The 21,987-nt window shown below is 37.4% G+C and overlaps 1 protein-coding gene across 1 annotated transcript; it reads left to right on the top strand.

The window, feature by feature from the left end:
• The first annotated feature begins 465 nt into the window (after positions 1 to 465).
• Positions 466 to 21,576, top strand: Sirt6 (sirtuin 6). Its single transcript, XM_083140849.1, has 7 exons — positions 466 to 662; positions 6,478 to 6,605; positions 12,934 to 13,052; positions 14,813 to 14,936; positions 16,188 to 16,361; positions 18,080 to 18,203; positions 19,100 to 21,576. Exons 1-7 carry the CDS (start codon positions 597 to 599, stop codon positions 20,036 to 20,038), a joined length of 1,674 nt encoding a protein of 557 aa, XP_082996975.1. The 5' UTR covers positions 466 to 596; the 3' UTR covers positions 20,039 to 21,576.
• Positions 21,577 to 21,987: the final 411 nt, after the last annotated feature.

The following is a 21,987-nucleotide window of genomic DNA, read 5'->3' as shown; positions in this document are numbered from 1 at the left end:
TGTGGGATTATTCTCCCTGAATATATCCCCCCTTCTTCTCTTACTGCTCCAATTCCTCTGTAGCATAGTAACTGCTGAGCATCGTACAAACAACATACCGTACTGGATACATTGACTGGATTGAGTATAGCTGTCGCCATTTTTACCATCATAAGTCAAATTTGGTACCGAATCTGTTTTGGGAAAAAATAATAATGCATGAAGAGACACGCATTCAATAAAATTCGTGAACGGCATATTTTATATCTTCAGTTTGAGTTAAATATAGCCTGATTTTCTATTGTTTATTTAATAAAGTGCTACATCTGAATATTGTGCTCAGTACATTTGGAAGCATCCGAGCTGTTGTTAGTTGACTGACTGACAGGCTGACTGTTGCTTTCTTGAGCGCATGCCGAGAAACTGGTTGCGCATTCGAATACATGGCTCGATTGGATGGATCGTCTACTATGTGAAAGGAAGGAAACAAGAACAGTGAAAATGCAAACTAAAAAGTTATTGATTACAATTATTTGTAAAACGTTTTTTATAGAAAATATGTAAGGTCGATCGTATTAAGAAATAATTGAGTGGAATAAGGTAGCTTCTAATTCAACATGTCGTGTAGTTACGCCGATGGTTTGTCTCCGTACACAAATAAAGGGAAGCTAGGCTTGGATGAAGTAAGTTTTAGCATCATTTATGAAATTTTTATCATTGTTATTTTTAAAAATTTACTCCTTGTAGATGGAGGAATAACGAAAGCCAGACTATAGTTGAAAATGGGGACATGTAATAGAATGTTGGGTAACAGTAGTATAAGCCGGAGACACATTAAACTCGTTTGTTTTCAAATAAAAATCATTGCTACTTAACCTCATATGCATAGCGGAAGATTTTTCAAGCTGGAAATCACTTTTTTTCATGAAAAAAGCGTTATTTGTAACATTATAATCATTTATTCGTCGTTGCTAATTCGGCGGGCAAATTTTGACTCACGTTGTCTATCGTCAGCTGATATGCAGTGTTTCAAAACTTATGAACCGATAAATGCCGCATAAACTATTAACAAAAGGTTTTTAAGCGAAAATTGAGGCTGAACTCTACTTTACGTCCTTATCTGCATGGTGATTGCTTCTTTGCGTTCGCAGTGCGCGATGGTGCTGCGGCACCCGGCATCTCTTCGGGTAAGTACCTTTTTCTTTTTACACTTTCTGTTCCCGATAGCCCCACTATCCATTCACGGGGTCGAGGTATGCCTACGAGGTTAGGTTAGGCCTGATAGGTTAGGTTCCATTAGCACTCATTTCACCCCTAAATATGTGCTTCATCATCTAAAAAATTCCTCAGTACGTTCAATTGCGCATATCCGGTCAACATCGGTTTTTCTCGATTTACTCCTTCAGGAAATTTTTGCTCGCTTTGGGATTTACGTTGTTGAATTCCTTATAAAATAAGCTTTCCAACGATATATGACACGTATTCCTTAGGAAAAGGACGTAAACTAGAGTCTTACCTTACATTGGAAAAAAAAACCGCTCACACATCATCTTGTCAAACTTCCGCGTGGTGTTTTTGTTACAATGGGAAAAACTTACAAGGTCCATTGATAAGTACAAGCAATTTGATGTTGTTTACTTGGGAGATATAAACATAAATGTTCTAATTGATAATGCTGTAAAGAAATCATTCTGTGATACTCTCAGGTCTTATGATTATTATTATGCTAATGATCAAGTAACTAGAATGAAATCTTGCATTGATAATGTGATCACTAATGTTAACAGAAACATGATATCCTGTGGAACTATTGATCCCTGTTTATCAGACCACAGCGGTCTGTGGCTTATTTTACCAATTTTAATTTATAACACACCCCCCACCTCAAAAACTACAAGTTTTAGATTGCTTGGTGAAACTAACATAAGAAACCTCAGAGATAGCCTTAATGAAATAAATTTCTATGAATTGTTAAGTACCTGTAATAATTTGACTGAAGCATGGAACAAATTTACACATACAATTGTCGATATTTATAATGAGTGCTGTCCAATAAAATACAGAACTATCAGCACTGGTAAGAAGAAAATGAGAACACATCTAACATGGTTCACTCCTAAATTAGCGAACCTTAGAGCTATTATGCTCAGACTACATGATAATGCCAAAAATGGCGAACTATAATGAGATTAAAAAAAAAATTTAGAAAGGAAATAAAATTAGCTAAGCTAAAAGCTAATGAAGAGTACATAGCTAAGGCAAGTAATAAATGCAAAGCTGCCTGGTCAATAATCAAAAAGGAAACAAAGATAACGGACGAAACAAAGTTGCCAAGTATCACACCCAATGAGTTTAATAGTTTCTTTATAAACAATCAAGAACATTTAAACAAAATTCCTGTGAACTATGAAGAAAATGTCAACAATGATCTTAATGGCTATCTTGGTAAGCAAAGTTTCCCACAATTTAATCATATAAATTTTAAGTGGATACAGATTAGTACAGATGAAATTTTAATTATTGTGTCAAAAATGAAAAACTCCTATAGTGAAGATTTTTTCGATCTATCAACATTTATTATAAAGCATATAATTGACATAATAGCACTTCCAATTACATATCTTATTAATGGGACATTAAATGATGGTATTTTTCCTGATAACCTAAAAATATCTATAACAGTCCCTATCCACAAAAAGGGTGACAGAGATAACCCCGGTAACTACCGACCTATATCCCTTGTTCCAGTGTTTTCTAAAATTATAGAGTACTGTGTAAAAAAACAATTGACCCCTTATTTTGAACAGAATTCACTTATTAATGTAGCCCACTTTGGATTCAGATCGGGGTTATCTACTATTAATGCGGTAGAGACGGTCGTAAATGAGATAATTAATGGTTTCGAGTCTGGCTCATATACATGTACAACTTTGATAGATTTAAGTAAGGCCTTTGATACAGTTGCGCATGAAATCTTGCTTAAAAAACTACAGTATTATGGAATAAAGGGTATTGAACTATCCCTTCTTAAGTCTTATCTCACTAATCGACGACAGATAGTAAAATTTAATAATAAGAAATCTGATGAGCTAGACGTTTTGTCTGGTGTCCCCCAAGGATCAGTATTAGGTCCATTTTTGTTTTTAGTTTATATGAATGACCTACCTAATTGCCTACCGTATAAAACAGCTATCTATGCTGATGACACTACCTTTATTACAAATGATCATAGTATACTTAACCTTAGTATCAAAAATAAAGAAATGTTAAATGCTTCCTCTTTATGGTTTAAAACAAATAGCTTGGTGTTAAATACGACAAAAACAGAAACTCACTTTTTCTACTTAAATAACCCACCATGCACCTTAAATAATCAGGATTATGTAAAATTGCTTGGCATATATTTAGATACAAAATTAAGCTGGTCAATTCATACCCAGGAACTATGTAAGAAACTTGCCCGTGTCTTATATCTATTGCGGAAATTAAAAAGGTCTGTAAGTGAAGAAATGATGATCTCTGTGTACTACGCTCTTTTCCATTCACACTTACTGTATGGAAATTTACTATGGGGAAATTCTACAGGTGCAAAGGAAGTCTTTAAATGGCAAAAGAAGGCTATACGTTGTATTAAAGGAGTACAGGATATGGAGTCATGTAGGGAATTCTTTAAGGAATACCGTATTATGACAGTACCCTCTATAAATATTTATCATAGTTTAATGTACATAAAGGAAAACCTCCCCAGTTTTAGGTTGTGTTCTAATGTACATGACTATAATACAAGGCACAATCTGAATATAGAAATGCCATATGCTAGACTATGCAAGACTCAACAAAATTTTAAACATAATGGAATGAGATTATTCAATTTGCTACCAGCTTCTATACGTAATTTAGAAAACAAGCAGTTTGCTAAACACATTAATAATATATTAGTACGATATTGTATATATAGTGTCACGGAATTTGAAGAACACTTCCGTCAGGGCCTGTAAAATGTAAATGTCTACTCATAATGCATCACAGAGCTGTAAAATGGGTTTTTGTACATGACTTGTATTGTAATCAAAATAGAGTACTATTTTCCAATTGCTTTCGCTGTAATAAAACATGTAGTGTAATTTCCAAACTGTATTGTTGAATGTGTAATATTTTAATATGTATTTTTAATTTTCTTTTCTTTTGTAATTTTTTATATTAGTATTTATATACTTATTATGACGAAGTCTATTGCAATCATGTTGTCTAATGACTAATAAAGTATTCTATTCTATTCTATTCTATTCTATTCTATTCTATTCTATTCTACACTGTGAGGGGCTATCGAACGCATGGAACATTTGATTCACGTAGTCGACGGTAATGGTGGCACGAGCTATCGTACAACGGAGATGCATGATTGATGAAAAATTCCTTATTTACAAGCAAAATACGTTGCACGATTCTAAAAATCAATTTCTCCGGCTTCAGAAAGTCCTCAAGAATGCAATTCCATAAGTACTTTCTCGTCTTTTCTCCTGTAAATTTTAAGAAATCCGTCTCCGGCTTATACTACTGTTACCGAATGTTGTTGAAATTGAAATCGATGATATTGTTTGGGAGAACGCATTTAAAGCAAACATTAAATTATCGGAATGACTATTTTCAACAGGTGGTAAAGCTAGCTATCTTTTGAGCTATTTTCATGAGATTTTAAACTGCATGTGCATGATCTACAACCTGGCCTGCTACATGGATGTGTGTATTCTTAACTGTTGATGTGTACGAAGCTGGGGTGTGTGTGCAGGAGACCGGTACTTTTTCTGTATGCCATGGAGTTGGAAAAATACAGCAGGATCACTGGCGTACGCAAAGGGAGGAACTTATGGGGCTACAGCCCCCTCCTGAAGTTTGAAAAATCAACATTTTCAAATAAAAGCAGCGAAGAAGTAGGGAAAAACCAGAGTGGTAAATGCATGCCTCTCAAAAATGACCCATGATTGCCATTTTTAAGAGTGGAAAGTTTTAAAAATACGAAATATCATACGTGTGTATTCCACCCCCCCCCCCCCCCTAAAAGCATCTATGTACTAACCACCTGTACAATTCCAGCCCCTCGTGAAAGAAAAATCCTGAGTACGCCATTGCGCATGGAGTTCTGATATGGACTGGTGCTGCTAATATGTCGCATGAGCATGAAAGGGTATTACGTTCCTAACTTCTTTCGTTGTTAGGTTAGGGAGGTCAGGTTTAGGCTATTAGCATTAAAATTACTTCGGTAAATACTTCCCAACACCTGATCATGTAATTTGTGGTTTTCAGCACTTTCTGCTATTCTCACTACCTGGTGACAGTAGTAGTGACACCTATTTTTAATTTAAAACAACGGTAATATCAGAGACACATTTCTTCATTTTTACAGAAGAAACTACATACGGAAATGAGTTTCTGTAGCATTTTGAAAGTTCGTGGAGGTATTTTCTCACCGTAGAATGATGCACAACAAGAAATAAGCACTTTTGATATAATAAACTTGCATTTTGTGCAAAGCGACAACATTATGCCGTTGTTTCCATTACGTATCTGCAGATGGCGCAAACGTCGAAAGTCACGCGGTCTCGCCAGTGTTTCCAGACGTGCCTTTTTTTACAAGAATTTTTTTTTAACTATGCTTACCTAACCCAACCTAACCTAACCTTGCCGGAAATGGTCCGTGGGGCTATTGTGAATGGTTTTTGGGGCTATCTGTCAATAATTCGTGGGGCTATCGTGAATGGTTTTTGGGGCTATCTGTCAATGGTTCGTGGGGTTATCGTGAATGGTTTTGGGGGCTATCTGTCAGTGGTTGATGGGGCTATCGTGAATGGTTTTTGGGGCTATCCATCAATGGTTTATGATGACATAATGAACACGAAAGTAGGTATTTTTTCAGTTAAGAAGGTTGAAACACTGCATACCCACTCCAAATGGACAAAACACAAGCATGACGCGCGATGATCCACAGCTGTGCGCGCCCTATTGTATGTTCCATAACGGACGAAAGGAACCAAAAGAATTACTCGTAATGTGAAAGATCGATGTTATTTTCGTGTAAAAAGGATAATGGCACCTTCAACTATGTTCCGCAATACATAATTGATAAGTACGAACCATCCAAGCTTATTTCCGTGAAATAAGCGAGATGCCACCTTCAACAATGTTTCTCAATGCAGAATATGTAAGTATGAATGTTCAAATTAAATGTACTAGAAAATTTCAGCCGTTTGTCCAATATAAGAAATTTACCAATTAACATAAAGCCATGTATGCTTGTTATACTATACCTCATTGTTACTAGTTTCTTTACTGAAGTTTTTAATAGGGTATCTTGTGATAGCATTTTGTTTTGTGGATAGAAGTTATTATAGCTGAGCCATAAAGTGAAAATATCTCTTCAGAAATGAGTTGCATTTATTACAACTTGAAATAAATATGTGGCATGTTACTGTTATAGAAAAATACTTTTTTTCATTACAGAAATTTGATAATGAGGAAGTTGTAGCTGACAAGATTGCAATTTTAGCAGAATGGATAAATGAAGCAAAACATGTTGTGGTTCATACAGGAGCAGGCATAAGCACAGCAGCTGGTATTCCAGACTTCAGGTAATCTTTGTAATAACATTTGAGATGTTGGTTTGAAAATGTATTTGTAATGGAAAATTGTATGGGTTTTTCAGGGGGAAGTCAAACAAAATAGAAAGGAAGTATTTCCTAACAAAAATGTGGCCTGTTTATATTATTTACAATGTAGTATGATTGTAGAATCATTAGTTCCAGTGCAGAACTTATCTTAGCATTGATTTTTTTATATCTGCTGTATCAAGAATTTTGAATGTTTAATGTTAATATGGGACAAGTGTATTTTCCCATGATATTGTTGAATCCTTCTCGCATGCTGTTCATTGTAATTTTATATTTTAAAGTTTAAAAGTGTAATTAATTACTATCATAAGTGAAATACCATGCTATCAAAACTGTTAATAATAATAGTTTTTCTTGTATGTACGCATTGCTTGCATGATAGAATTATTTTCCTGTAGTTTACGGTTATTACAAGCATAAGAAAACAGTTTTTCGTTGTGACGTTTCAGGAGAACACACGCTCCTTTCATCAGACATTTATTTTCATTTTGACTAAAGATACAGTTATAACAATGGTTATAAATAAATAATATAATAATAAAAATAAATAAATGAAAATAAATGTCTGATGAAAGGAGCGTGTGTTCTCCTGAAACGTCACAAAGAAAAAACTGTTTTCTTATGCTTGTAATAACCGTAAACTACAGGAAAATAATGTTAATAATAATAATGCCAGCATGGCTCAAAACAAGGGATAGCCTAGAGGCCCAAATTTTATAACCCCTGCCCCCCTCTAGGTACCACTTGAGTTTAAGATAGAAGTAAGAAGAGACAGCAGTCTGACCGTTGCATTACCAACAGATCAAGGCAGAACAATGCACACTATTGAGAAAATAGCTCATTATGAGAGATAAGTGCATATTGTCATGTTGCTTTGATACTTTTTATGTCTGAGGGTTTGTTTCCAAGTGATATATGTCACTTTTAACTTGTCGCGTGTCACTTCGACGTAAGACCTGCCGACCTCCATGGCATAATGATTAGTACATCATGCTACGATGCCAGGGGTCCTGGGGTTGAATCCCGGCATGGGTATTCTTTGTGTGTGTCCATTCATCAATCTCCTAATATCACTCATTCTCATCTTTGAAATTATCCAAAAGTGGCAGAAAAGCTACGTAAAATACACCAAACAACAATCGCAATACCCAAAATGTCCATGTAATTAGACACACACATTTCTATCGTTAAAACAAAATGTTATGAGTTTTATTCTCACCTATAAAAAGGTGCCAGTACAGCATATCGTTTTGTACTGCCAGAAAAAATCCACTGTCTATATAACTACATATTAAAGAGGCTTACTGAATACCCGTTGTGCATGTTCTGCAGAACAGTACTTCCATTTGTGTTGAGTGCTGCTACCAGGTAAAAAACCTGTCAAAGTGGTGTGCTCACTTTGTATTTATTTACGTTTTGTATAATTTTATTTTGCACATCATCATCATCATCCTTTGCCGTTTCCTGCCTCTGACTGGGTCGGCATAGAAGTCAAGCCTCTCCATTTTCTTCTGGCCTTCCACCACTCCTCTCCATCAACATTGTTCCAATCTTGTCCTCTTCTCCTAACACTCTCCTGCTCTTTTCACCGACATCTTGGTCTCCCCCTTGGCCTTATTCCCACTCCTTGTGCATTATAAGCTCTTAGTGGTAGTCTTTCTGCATCCATCCTCTTCATGTGTCCAAACCATCTCATTTGTGCCTGATCTATTCTGTCCTGGAGTTTCACCACCCCCACTGTCTGTCAGATCTCCTCATTCCTTATTCTATCCCTTCTAGTCTTCCCCAATATGCTCCTTAAGGATTTTATCTCCACTGCCTGCACCTTTCTTTTGTCTCTCTCTGTCATTGTCCAAGTCTCTGCTCCATGCATCATTATTGATACATAGTATGTATTATATAATACTTCTTGCCGGCCCCCATGGCAGAGTGGTTAGCACATCGCACTATGACGCCAGGGGTGCCGGGTTTGAATCCTGGCCTGGGCATGGATGTTTGTGAGTGTCCATTCATCAATTTCAGCACTCATTCCCATCTTTGCAAATTAGCCAAAAGTGGCACAAGTAGTGAAGTAAAATAAAGCAAATCAATCAATCAATATATTACCTTCTTGCATTTCATAGGTACATCCCTGTTCCATATTAATCTGTGAACGCTTTGATAGAGTTCACCTCCCATTTGTCCTCTTCTGTTTACCTTCTCATCTATTTTTCCACTTCTCTCAATTATGCTTTCTCTCCACTACCCTCAACTCTTCTGTGTCCATCTTTATTCTTGGTACATTTCTGGCACTGTTTCTTGTTGTTATTAGCACCTCACTCTTTTCTGTGTTGAATTTCATTCCTGCTGTTCTGATTTCCTCATTCCAACTTTGATTTGAATTTGATTTGAATTTAAAATGTTGGGTGCGTCAGCACTAAGGCTATTTTGCACCCGTCACTTTATGCGGGGTCCAGCCCCTTATTGTTACACATAACAACTCTAACGTTGCAGAACTAAAATCATAAAATATTAAAATCTTCTGACTTTCGTTAAAAGCTGAGGCTGTAAAGGAGCACTCAGCACGAATAAGGACAAAACACAGGACAACACGAACAAAATTATTCTGGCCATGGGGCCAGTCGCCAGAGCCTCGTTAGTCTGCAGTCCAAGGTGTACTACGTGGAAGTGAGGTTGACTATTGGGTGCACTATGTGGAAGGAGCACCCCTTACACCCCCTCATTCCAACTGTCAAGCTGTCTCTGTACTTCTTCTTCCCTGTTCCTCCATATTACTAAGTCATCAGCAAACAACAGGACCTTCATCTCTTCCTCTGTCTTCGTCCCCACCATTTTTTGTTGATTACACCCATTGTAATTATGAAGAGCAGTGGGGAAAGAGCACTTCCCTGTTTTAGTCCATTACTTATACTGAACCACTCCATTCTTCCCACTTGTGTCTTCACACAGCTCTGGTTGTTCTTGTATGTGCTCTGTACTCTACACACTATCTCTTCCTCTATTCCTTTCTCTATTAGATCCTTCCAAATCTTTGTTCTGCCCTTGCTGTTGTATGCCTTTTCTATATCTAGGAATGCCATAATCAAATCATTCCATACTCTTAATGCCTTTCCTGTAATTACCTTATGGTGACTAATCAGATCTACTGTTGATCTGCCTCTTCTAAATCCATACTGTTCCTCTCTGTCCATCTCTGTTACTTCTCTTATTCTATTCTCTAATATTTTTTCATACACCTTTGAAGAGTGTCACATTAGTGTTATTCTTCTGTAGTTTTTACATTTCTTTCTGTCACCCTTCTTGAATAGGGGAACTATTAGTCCCTTTGTCGTCCAAGCTCTTGGCACTTCTCTCTCTTGCCACACTGTTTTCACACCAATCACTCCGGCTCCTAATATAATTTCCACATGCACTTCATCTATTCCAGGTGCTCTACCTATCTTCAGTGCCTCCTCCACTTCTTTCCATGTGAGATTAATTTTTCCTTCACTTCTTCAAGTTCATTTCCTTTGTTCACGTTCAGCAATTTCTCGAAATGATTTCTCCACATTCTCCTCATTTCTTCATCCTCTTCTACAATGTTTCCCCTTTCATCCCTTAGCTTACAGCTGTCTCATCTTTCTCTTCTCCTTTCTCTCACTAATCCATACAATGCTTTCTTGTTCCCATCTGCATCTTCTTCTAGCACTTTGGCCCATTCTTTGATCCACTTTCTTCTTCCCTCCTTTATTACTGTTCTTGCCTCTTTCTTCTTTTCCGTGTACTCTTTTCGTGCATTTTGTGATTTAACTTTAAACCATTTTCTAAATGCATGATTTTTGTTTTTCACTGCCTCTCTAGTTCTTTCATTCCACCCTGGTGTTTCTTTCTTTTCTTGCTTGTCCACATACCTTTTCAGCTGCATCTACTAATTCTGTTTTAAATCTTATCCATTCTGTTTCTACTCCTTTGGGTTCATCTCTTGGCACTTTTGTCTGCAATATTTCTTGATACTTCTCTTTTTTCATCTTATCCTTCAATTTCCACTCTCTTATCTTTCTCTCTTGTTCCTCCCTTCTATCTTTTATTTTCAATCCCCTCACATCTCCTACTAGTAACTTGTGGTCTCTGTCTAAGTTCTCACTGGGTTTTTACTCTAATGTTGTTCATTATCATCTTTACTTCCTTGTTTACCAAAATATAATCTATTACAGACTTTTGTTCATTATTCCAACTGTATCTTGTAATCTTATGGCTGTCATATTTCTTCTTAAACCAGGTATTACCTACTAACAGTCCGTCTTTCTTACAAAAGTTCAGTAGCCTCCTTCCTTCCTTCCTCATTTCTCTGTCTCTTCCCACTTGTGCATTAAAATCACCAATCACAATTTGCCATTCCTTTCCTACGTGTTCTTGCAAGTCTTCTTCAAATTCTTCTTTCTCCTCCTTTGTACATCGTGTTTGTGGGGCATACACTTGGATTATTTCTATTACTTTTCCACTTACATTCATTTTTAGTTTTATTATTATGTCATTTACTCTCTCTGCTTCCTCACTTATTCCACTTCTGACCAAAAAATCCAACCCCTCTTCGGTACGTGCCCAGTACAGTTTATAGTCTTTTCTCCTCTTCCTTTCCATTTTGTTTCACTCATTCCAAAGATATCGATCCCTTTTCTCTCCATTAGATCCACAATTTCTTCAGTCCTTCCTGTCAGCGTTCCAAAATTCAATGTCATTATTTGTAGCCTGTGTTGTCTCCAATTTCCAGTCTTGCTTGCTTCTCTATTTACTCGAATATTTATGCTTTCAGCTGTCTGCTAATTGGGTCTGTCACAGCCTACTTTTGGCTGGGTGGTGGGGCTGTCACCTTTGGGTTCTCAGGTACACCCTTGTTTTTCAATTGGGGTTACAACTCCCTTAGCCTTTCTGGATCCCTCCTGGCCCACAAGGCAGTGGGGACAAACACTTTTATGGCGGTGTTTATTCGCCATGGCACAAGGCTGTCGATGGGTATCTGTGGTATATGCTGAGTATTTCCATGCCACTGAACACCCTCCACACCCTGATAGTCTTGCTGCCTCGATCGTGGACTGTTTATTTGGGTTTCCCCTTGTTTGCAGCTCCTCTTCGTATCTAAAAGGGGGGGGGGGTAACTATCTGCCACCTGTGACCCGTCTAGTAGCTGAGGCTTGCACTGCATATGAAAATTTTATTCCAATAATCATAATAAAGTGAGTAGGTTAAGCATGTCAGATTTGTGCTCTTAGTTCGAATGCAGAGTTAATTTCTGAGAACTTCAAAAGTACTTTTCACTCATTTCCTTCCTTATTCTCTTGTACAACTTCTTAAAATCATTACACAATCACAACTCAATCCTCGCTTTCAGAGTGAAGAGGTGAGAAGGTGGATTATGTTATAGTGTGCAGTGAAAGAGGATGGCTCTCAAACTGCTAACCTTTTTCATCTGTTCTGTCATGAGAGGGAAGCACAATGGTGTTTCATAAGTTTTTAACGTATTAAACAACTTTTACATAAATAGGTGAGGGATGGCATATGGCAGTGGTTCTCAAAATGTGCGCCGCTGCACCCTGGGGCACCGTGGTTGGCTTACAGGCAAAATGTTCCAATATTTTCACTGAAATTCAATCAATGATATGATTGTTCCAAATACATGCTTATTTGGTATTTTTTCACATAAAATGTTTCTGAATCTAAATATATGTTAGTTTTCAACTTGGCAAGCACCCTAACCATACTAACAGAGCGTTGCAAGTGTTACATAGGCCTACATTCTGACTTGGGCACTGAGGAAAATTCTTGAAACTCTTAAGGGTGCCGTGAAACGAAAAGGTTTGGGGAACCCTGGCATATTTGGGGGCTGTGTTTGCATTTGATCTGTTTCATCATGTTAGCCCATGTCTAAGAGAGCTTTCAGGCTGATGTGACAAGCTGCAGGTGACAGGTAACAAGTGACAAGCAACGTGCGGGTTTTCATACTGAAGCAACAAGCAACACGGACCTCTACAGCCTAAAGCAAACTATTCAACGCACATGTGCGAATAACAGACTGAGGCATCAAAGAAGAATGGTATTTAGAAAATTACCCAGTTTGAGGTACACGTGCAGTTTAGTCATGTTGCTTCAGTTTGAAAAGTTATGTTTATTTATGAAGGTTAGTTTCCAAGAGACACTGGTCACTTCAGTCTGAAAGGTTCCTAAAGCAGTTACTTCTTACACAGCTCATGGTGATATCTATAAAATGTTGGTATCAGGTATAATAAATGCTTTCTATTCTCTATCTGTGAAGGGGTCCCAAAGGAGTGTGGACGTTGGAAGCAAAAGGCTTGAAACCCGAGATCAATGTGTCATTCAATGATGCAGTTCCCACTAAAACACACATGGCAATTGTAGAGCTAATTAAAGCTGGTGAGTTTTGTAACCAAGATATCCAAGTATTTCATATTTATTATTATTGTGTCTTCTTTGGGGCAGGTTTTCTTTGTGTTGACTTGATATTTAATTCCTGAAAGAATCCAAGAGTTTTCAAAATTGAATGTTCTTCATGCAGAAGGTTTTGCTTGTAGAAGAGAAACAAAGTATCATGATAAGTATTTAAGGATTATTTAAAGTCCAACCGGCCAAAGAAAAAACTTGAGGAAACCCAGAATTTTCACCTCCAGTTGTGGAAGTTTCAAGAGAGGAAAAGTGGTGTTGCTATATGCCTGATTTTTGTCCAGTCGTACACAACACCTTTTGCTGTCAACATGCACCCTTCGCTCACATTTCAGGGAGAGGCGACCATTAGGCTTCGCCGTGCTTGACCTTGTTGAGGGTGCCGCATGTTTCGAAAATGACTCGAATCAAAAAATTTGGCAAAGTAGAATACCGCAAGAATTTCCCCTCACCACAGCAACTGAACCAAGCCGATTGGTTCAGCAGTTCATGTGACCCTCCCTGGCTTTCAACGGAAAATACAAAAGTAGAATTTTGAAGTTTATTCTTTCACCGAACAGGCGTTCAATGATATACTGATATATTATGTTAAAATAATACTAACAGTTAAATTCACCAGGAAGTGCTAGAGGGGTGTAAGGGGTGCTCCTTCCACATAGTGCACCTAATAGTCAACCTCACTTTCACGTAGTACACCCTGGACTGTAGACTAACGAGGCTCTGGTGACTGCCCCATGGCCAGAATAATTTTGTTTGTGTTGTCCTGTGTTTTGTCCTTATTCGTGCTGAGTGCTCCTTTACAGCCTCAGCTTTTAACGAAAGTCAGAAGATTTTAATATTTTATGATTTTAGTTCTGCAACGTTAGAGTTGTTATGTGTAACGATAAGGGGCTGGACCCCGTATAATGTGATGGGTGCAAAATAGCCTTAGTGCTGACGCACCCAAAATTTTAAATTTAAATCAAATCAAGAAAGTGCTAGACTGTCAACACACAATATGCATAGTTACCTTTTTTTTTATCAGTAAGCCACACTTAAAATTTACTCCTAACATAGAAAATGTAGGACAAAGTACCTTGCATTTCATTAATACAATGAAAAATAACAAGTGAAAGTTTTATTTTGATGTTACTACCTCAGTATAATGATTATGAAATTTATTTTTAATGATTTTTTTAACTAATCATAAGTACATTACAATGTACATAAAGATTTATAAATATGTTCCTTGGTCTACTAAAGGCATAATAAAAATACATGTAATTTGAAGAAATCATGTAACATTTCTTATGTATTGGCCATTTTATTGTACAGTATTATGATTTATGAATCCAAGTTTTATGTTCTTTGTTATGATGTCTACAGGATATTAGCAGATGATGTGAGTTGAAACATCTTCGGTAAAATATAATCAGTGTTTTAATTCTTACAATAATTACATAATTAATCATCACTTTGCATCATCCATTGAAAATGTCTTCTTCTGATAAAAGAATTAATGCACCTTGTCCATCTATTCCATTGATCAGGTGGTAGAGTAATAAATTCGCTCAAAAAATAAATAACTATTGTATGCTGAAAATGTAGGATATTTTCATTTTGTTTTTCAAATTGCAGCCAGCTTATAACCAAGTGAATATGTAGAATATGTCCGGAATAAAGAGGATGACTTTGTAACCCTACGATTGTTGCATTTGAATGACATTTTTATTGCTTTCTTTTTCTTTGTGTAGGAAAGATTCACTACGTTGTAAGTCAGAATATTGATGGCCTTCATTTACGTTCTGGATTACCTCGTACCCACCTTGCAGAGCTACATGGAAATATGTTTGTGGAACAATGCAATCAGTGTAGCAGGTAAGTAATTCCTTTCCAGTGTACTTTGTTAATGATACAATGGTGTGGTAGGATGCATAAATATTACTGGCCAACCTGACTACCATTTCCATTCATTTCCTCTCTGCTTCATTGGTATGTTAATTCTTTACCTCACATTGCATAAAACTGAACACTTTTCATGTAAATTATTACACATGCCAATATGCATGGTTGCATTTACAATAGATGCCGACTAGTAGTGCCAACTTATATGTGCCTCTAGGGTTCAAAATAGGCAAAAGCAACCATGTATTCTTATCAGAAATAGCCTGCAACAGTTTTTAAATGTAAAAGCTTACATTTTCTGGCCAAGGGACAAAAACCCTCAACACACTGACGACACATATTATTGCATAAAATTATAAAGCAAATCTCCGATTTCAGCCCACCCAATATTTTTCAGAAGTTGGCACCACTGATGCCATCCTCCGTGCGGAGTAGGACACCAAGGGTCCTGTGTTCGAATCCCATTCTGGGCATGGATGTTCTTTGTGAGTGCCCCTTCATCAGTTTCATCATATCATCACTCGTCCTCATTTTCGCAATTAGCCAAACATGGCAGAAAAGTGAAGTAAAATAAGCCAAATCAATAAACAATAATAAATAGACAGTCAAAGGCAGTAGTTTCCACGTGTACCTCATGAGTGTGAATTAATTGCATTAAAAACTTACTTATTTTATTACTTGATGGATTGATTGATTTAGTTTATTTTACTTCGCATTTTGTGCCGCGGTGGCTCAGTCGGTAACGCGTCTGACTACCATGCTCAAGGTCCCGGGTTCGATCCCCGGCCGGTTCAAATCCGGGAATTTTTCTAACGGTGGAAGCGGCCCCGGCGCCTACCCAGCGTCGAATAACATGGGTACCTGGGGGAAACCCTGGGGGGTAAAGGCGGTCAGGGGCGTGATGCTGATCACATCACCCCCACTCACGACCGGATCAAGAAAGTGTGGGGCGTTACCCCCTATATGCCTTAATGGCGTGGTGCTATGCACAGGGGAACACTTTACTTTTATCTTTTTTACATTCACAAACAACCAAGCCCGACTGGGATTCGAACCCGGGACCCTTGGCGTCGCAGCACGATGTGCTAACCACTCGGCCACAGGGTCGGGCTTATTTTATTACTAATCTGCTTCTTTTATTTGTGTGGTCTGATGTATATGGTGATACGATTTTGAATTCATCCACTATTTTGTTTTCCTGTTACAACAGTGTTTATATTTCAGGCAGTTTGTCCGTGAGAAAGCAACAACATCTGTTGGGCAGAAGTGCTTGAACCAGTCTTGCCCTGCTGCACGACCAGGTGGACGTCCTTGCAGGGGAAGAGTCCACGACACAATTCTGGATTGGGAACATGACCTGCCAATCAAAGATCTACACATGGCAGACTTCAATTCATGGTAATCATTTTTATTTTTGCCACTCTAGTCCCAAGTGATGCTAAGTTTCCTTACTCTTACTAATTGCTTGCCTGTTGTGAATGTATATTAACCTTTACTGGCCTGATGATACCATATGGTATCATCAAAAGTAAGGTCGTACTGGCCCGATGATACCATATGGTATCATGGTGCTGTTTATGAAATGGATGTGCTTTTTTGACCTTCATACTCATGTTTGTGTGGAAACTCTGACACAGGTCTGGAGCAAGCCTGGGAAATTCACATTGATGACCTCCCTCTCTGCAACATATCCATGCCACATTTCCGAACAGTTTCACATTTTGGCTCATTATTCAACTTGTATGGCACCCAGGAACATGAAACATGTTTCATTCTCTTGAGAAACGTCCATTCTTTGAAAAGATTGCTAAGGTTTGCACCTTCTCTCCAAATAGCGGGGAAAGAGGGAACAAACTCCAGATTTTTGTTTTTTTCCATTGAAATTCAGGAGTCGCGCCCCCCAAGCCCCCTTCCTCGGTTCGGTGTTCTGAATTGTACATGGTTGCATGCGCTGATGTTTTAGCTGCAAAACAAAAGTTATCCGATTGCTCCCATAGTGCCTGATTTATAACAATTTTCCTCCAAAGAGTGTTCGAATTTAAAATTCCCACCGAGAAGCCTGGGCCAGAACTTTACTTTCGTAAACCTGCTCGGCCACCTAAAGGTTAAGTCAGATCGGTACTTTGCATGCAGTATGAAAACGTCGCACATGCCTGTTTCCTTGGCATTCTCAAAGGTTCCAGAAACAGAAGTTGAGAATAATGCACAAGGATATGAACAAATTCCTCATTGTTTTGTTACACATACAGTATGTACAAACACTTGATAATATCCTGGTGCATAATGACTAGAACCTGGATAATTATGTAATTATTTTATGTTAACATTTTTAAATTGGTGAAATTGTGGCATTTTTGGCCCAAAGCATTGTATTTCATTTTAAAAATAGATTCAGGGGCACATTGTCTTGGAATGCCCCTATTTACATATTTTACTCCAGAAGCACATATATTTACATATTTCTTTACACTTTCATATTTAACATACATTTAATACAGTATATTTCCTGACATTTTCATATGTAATACACATATGCACATGGCTGAATGTATGGCTGAAACATTTGACAAGACAACCTTGAAATTGTTCACTCAAAGCGTGGAAGGTTAAATTCGGGACATGGTGAAGAAAAAAGATGCCTTCCATTTAAAAAAAAAAAGGATTGATTGATTGGTTTGCGTTATTTTAATTCGCTTTTTGTGCCACTTTTGGCTAATTTGCGAAGATGGGGATGAGTGATGATATGATGAAATTTATGAATGAACACTCGCAAACATCCATGCCCAAGCTGGGATTCGAACCCAGGACCCCTGGCGTTATGGCACAATGTGCTAACCACTCTGCCACAGAGGCTGGCATATTTGACTTATTTTGGTACATAATTATCTTGGGCTCTAGTAATGAGTATATAATAAAACAATCTTAACAATTTGATATTGGGAAAACACCCCATTTGCAACAGTTAGATAAAACCTATCTCAAAAAATACCTTCGGTCTTCACAATCCCCTTTTCTTTTCTGGAGATGGAGTTCACTTAAATATAAATTTTATTATGCAGTGTGGTGCTTCTGTATCAAATGTTCATTGATATTTCTACTATATTTTTATGTTTCAGTGTGGCAGACTTGAGTATTTGTCTTGGAACAACGCTTCAAATAATACCCAGTGGAAACCTTCCTCTAAATACAAGGAAGTATGGAGGTCGGTTGGTCATCTGCAACTTGCAACCCACGAAGCATGTGAGTGTTGGTTTTTCCAATTCAGTAGCACGTTGTAAAAATTTTATTTGCCTGTGTTACAAATAGGCTGAGAATCAATAGGCCACATATTAGCAATGAATAGAATTTTGGTACAAGAAACTAATACATTTCAGGATCAAAAGCAGTATATGAAATAGCTCTTTGGTGTTAACATTGTGAATATAATCCTAAATTTGATTAAAAAACTGCACTTATTACACAAAATAAACATTTCCTTTCTAATACCACATTTATGTAGTTACCAGAGTATTAAGTTTATTCCTGTGCATTTGCTTCTCCAATATTCACAGCGAAATATTATTTTTCCATGATTTTGCATAACTCCCAGGACATTTCAGACTTCTGAAAGTGTTGTGTCGATAAATAATCTCTAAATTTTGTGTTTAGTTTAGTTCAGTATTGGCAATGGCCATTGCAGTATACATATCTGAAACTTCAAGCTACACATAGATCTAACTTGTGAATTTATTTTGTAGCTCAGTAAAGAAATTGGTATGGAGTGCCAGGTCGTTCCATAAAATTCACACACTTTTCAATATGCTAATGTACATAGAATCTCTTTTCATATCTTGTGTGTTTCTACTGTACTCTGATGGAACTGTAAATCTTGAATGTCCCAACAAGAATGCCAGATTTGAATTTCGCCATTGTCTTGTTGTTGGGTTGGCAGCACTGTTCTTAGCAGTACGTATCAGTGGATAATCTGAGGTTTATAGATTTTTTTCACATTATTAAATCTGGTGTTCTTGGTGGGACACCCTTTGCAATTTAATGTGACGTAATATATAGAAAATAAAGTTGCATAAATACTTGGTTTTGCACAGAAATATCTTGTTTGGAGCAAAATTTATTAACATATTGATGTTTTTTTACAGGATCGTAAAGCAGACCTTGTTATACATTCATACGTGGATGGTATTCTAGAACACCTCACAAAGCTGCTAGATGTGGAAATCCCACCATACAAATCAGAAAATGACCCCTCCAAAAATATATCATCGACAAAAGAATGTTTTATAGAATGGACAATCAAGGACAAAGCAATTCAGCACATGAGAAAGTGGTATTTAGCACAGTGCTGCGGACCTAACAGCAGGAAACGTATAAAGAGGGAAACAAAAGATAATGTGAAGTCTGAAATAAAGGAAGAGGAGGGAGAGAGTAAGAAGAAATTGAGGTTGATTGAAGTGGAGGAAGAAACAAGAAACTCCAACGCTGCATCAGTCGAAGTTAAAGTGGAGTTGCAGAGTAGTACGACTGGGGAAGGCATGAAAAATGATGCATGTGTTTCAGACAGTGTTGTTAGAAACATCAATGGTTTAAGTGTTGGAGTGAATGAAGAGAGCTCAAGCAATGAGGATGGTGAAGTATCTGGTTCTGAAATAATTTCAGATATAAAAGAAGAGAGAGGTATAATGAAAGATCGGAGCTCAAATAGTGAAGCTTCAAAACATACTTCAGATGCAGAAATCAAGGATCGTTATAAAAATGATGAGAACGTTGTGGTAGAAAAGGAAACCATCAGTGAAGGACCTTCAAAATCTGCAAAGAACATGGATACCAAAAGTCATCCTCAACAGTCTGATGAAAATGAGAGAAATGGAGAACTCCCATGTTCTAAAAGAAATGTAGCTTGTATTGAAGAAATTGGGAATCAACATAATTTCAGAGGGAAAGAAGAAATGGAGACGAATAAAGAAATTACCACAACGCAAGAAGAAAACTCATCGTCCTCATCAGATGAAGATGCTAGGCCAATAGTTTCTGTTGAAATTCAGAAACACTCATTATCACCAATTACTGTACAATCTTGAAGGTATTCCTGTTGGATGACATTTGAAGAATAAGGGGAAAATTTATATTCAGCCATCCTTCACATCAGAGTAGCATGCTGTATGCATGCTGGATACTTATTTTGAAACCTGTAGAAGCAAATGCAAGTCCCACACTACTTCCATTTGTTCTGAAGGCTTTTTAAATGAGTGGCATGCAGCGGACTTCAGAATACCACATGTACTTTGGCGTTAGGGAGCTTTCAGATTTAAGCAACAAGTGACATAGGGATTTCACATAAAAGTGACAAGCACCATAGGCTCGATCCAGTCTAGAAAAGCATGGGCTACCAACTGACCGAGGTGACATGATGCGCGATATTGAGAAAAAGGCCCAGTCCAAGCAACATGTGCTTCTTGTTGTTGCTTAGGTGTGAAAGGTTGTGTTTACTTGTGAAGTTTTTTTTCTTCAAGTCACGCATGTCTCCTCGGTCTCAAAGTTCCCATAAAGGTGGCCTAGGATCCATATCATTTGCAGTAGAGGGGAAGGGCATATAATAGTTCTGCTTATCTATTGTTCTTTGTCTTGAGATGTTATCTGGAAATTTGAGAAGAGATTGCAGATAGCTTAGGCCATGTCAATAAATCTATTTGCATGGGTAATATTAATTTATCTAAGCTGATTTTTTTTTCAAATGAGCTGCCACACCGTTACTACTTTCTAGGTCTCATGTGGTTACCAAGGGGAGAAACACCAGGCAGAAATTAGAGGGAAAATTAGCATACTGCAGACTTGGCCTGCATCTTCATCTGAAATGGACAATGAAGCAGCAATAAGGTTTTACATAATATAAATAAGTTCTAGTCTTGCATAATCTTCATGAGTGAAGAATTGCTCTGTATGTGTTTGTGTGTGTGTGTGTGTGTGTGAGAGAGAGAAAGTATGTGATTTTTGTGCAATATAGATTTTCTCTAACTTTTGATTAAAGCAAATCTAATGCTAACATTTCAAGTATGAATGTGTATATGTTTTCCTTTCCTTATTTATTTTATCTTTTGACACTGCTGTATGTTCTGGTACAAAGGAAAACTTGAGAACGTAATTACATCTCTAGGTGCAGCATTGAGCCCCAAATGAAATTAGTGTAAAGTGCTTAATTAAAAAACAGATATATTATTAGTAAATTATTTCGTTCATATTGAAATATATTTTTTAACAGTATTAATGAAATCACACAAATACAGTGCCTTTCATGGTCAAGTTGCCCGTGGAGCGGCAGCCAGCAGGCCGGGTAGTGAGAGTGCATCTGCCAGCAAACTGGATGCAACATCCACGTAACTGGAACTGCTAGCTATGTAATGAAATAAGCTCGTAAAATTACATTGACAGTTAGAATTAAAATGAGCACGTACCTTGTTACAAGAGGTGTTGGAAATGTCCTCCTGCATCACACATTTGCGGCATATTTTTATGAAATTTTCACTAACACGTATCAGTTTCTCTGAAATTGCATTTCTTTTCTCATATTTTCTTTCAATTCTTGTAATGTATGGCTTCAGGTTTAAAAGCTTGGTAGCTCGTCATGGAAATGTCCGTTTCTTGTTCAAGGTGCAGGAGGGATTTTTGATGAGTATTTTTCAATCCAATTGTGCTCCAACGTCATCTAGTTTCTCAGTGAGCACATGCCGTTTCACCCTTCGCTTCTTATCAAGAACAGACCTTGTTTCCATAAATTTGTTCACAAGTTTTCGAACACTGTCTCTGTGTGGAACAGGAACATCTGGGAATTCTGCTGCAAAACGCCTTCTAACTTCCCTACAAGAATTCGTAATAACGTAAGTGTCATTCATAAAATTTCTTTGTTTTAAATTGTACGTACAGCGTGACATAATTAGACTGCAGAAAACCACTAGTAATACATAAACTAAAACAAAACAATCTAAAACACTTGTTAACAACTTAACACTCACAAACATGTGCAAACTGGATG

The sequence above is a fragment of the Lepisma saccharinum genome, chromosome 19 (assembly GCF_977018435.1).
Source record: "Lepisma saccharinum chromosome 19, izLepSacc3.1, whole genome shotgun sequence".
Classification (NCBI taxonomy): domain Eukaryota; kingdom Metazoa; phylum Arthropoda; class Insecta; order Zygentoma; family Lepismatidae; genus Lepisma; species Lepisma saccharinum.
This window is presented reverse-complemented; position numbering and strand designations above follow the sequence as displayed.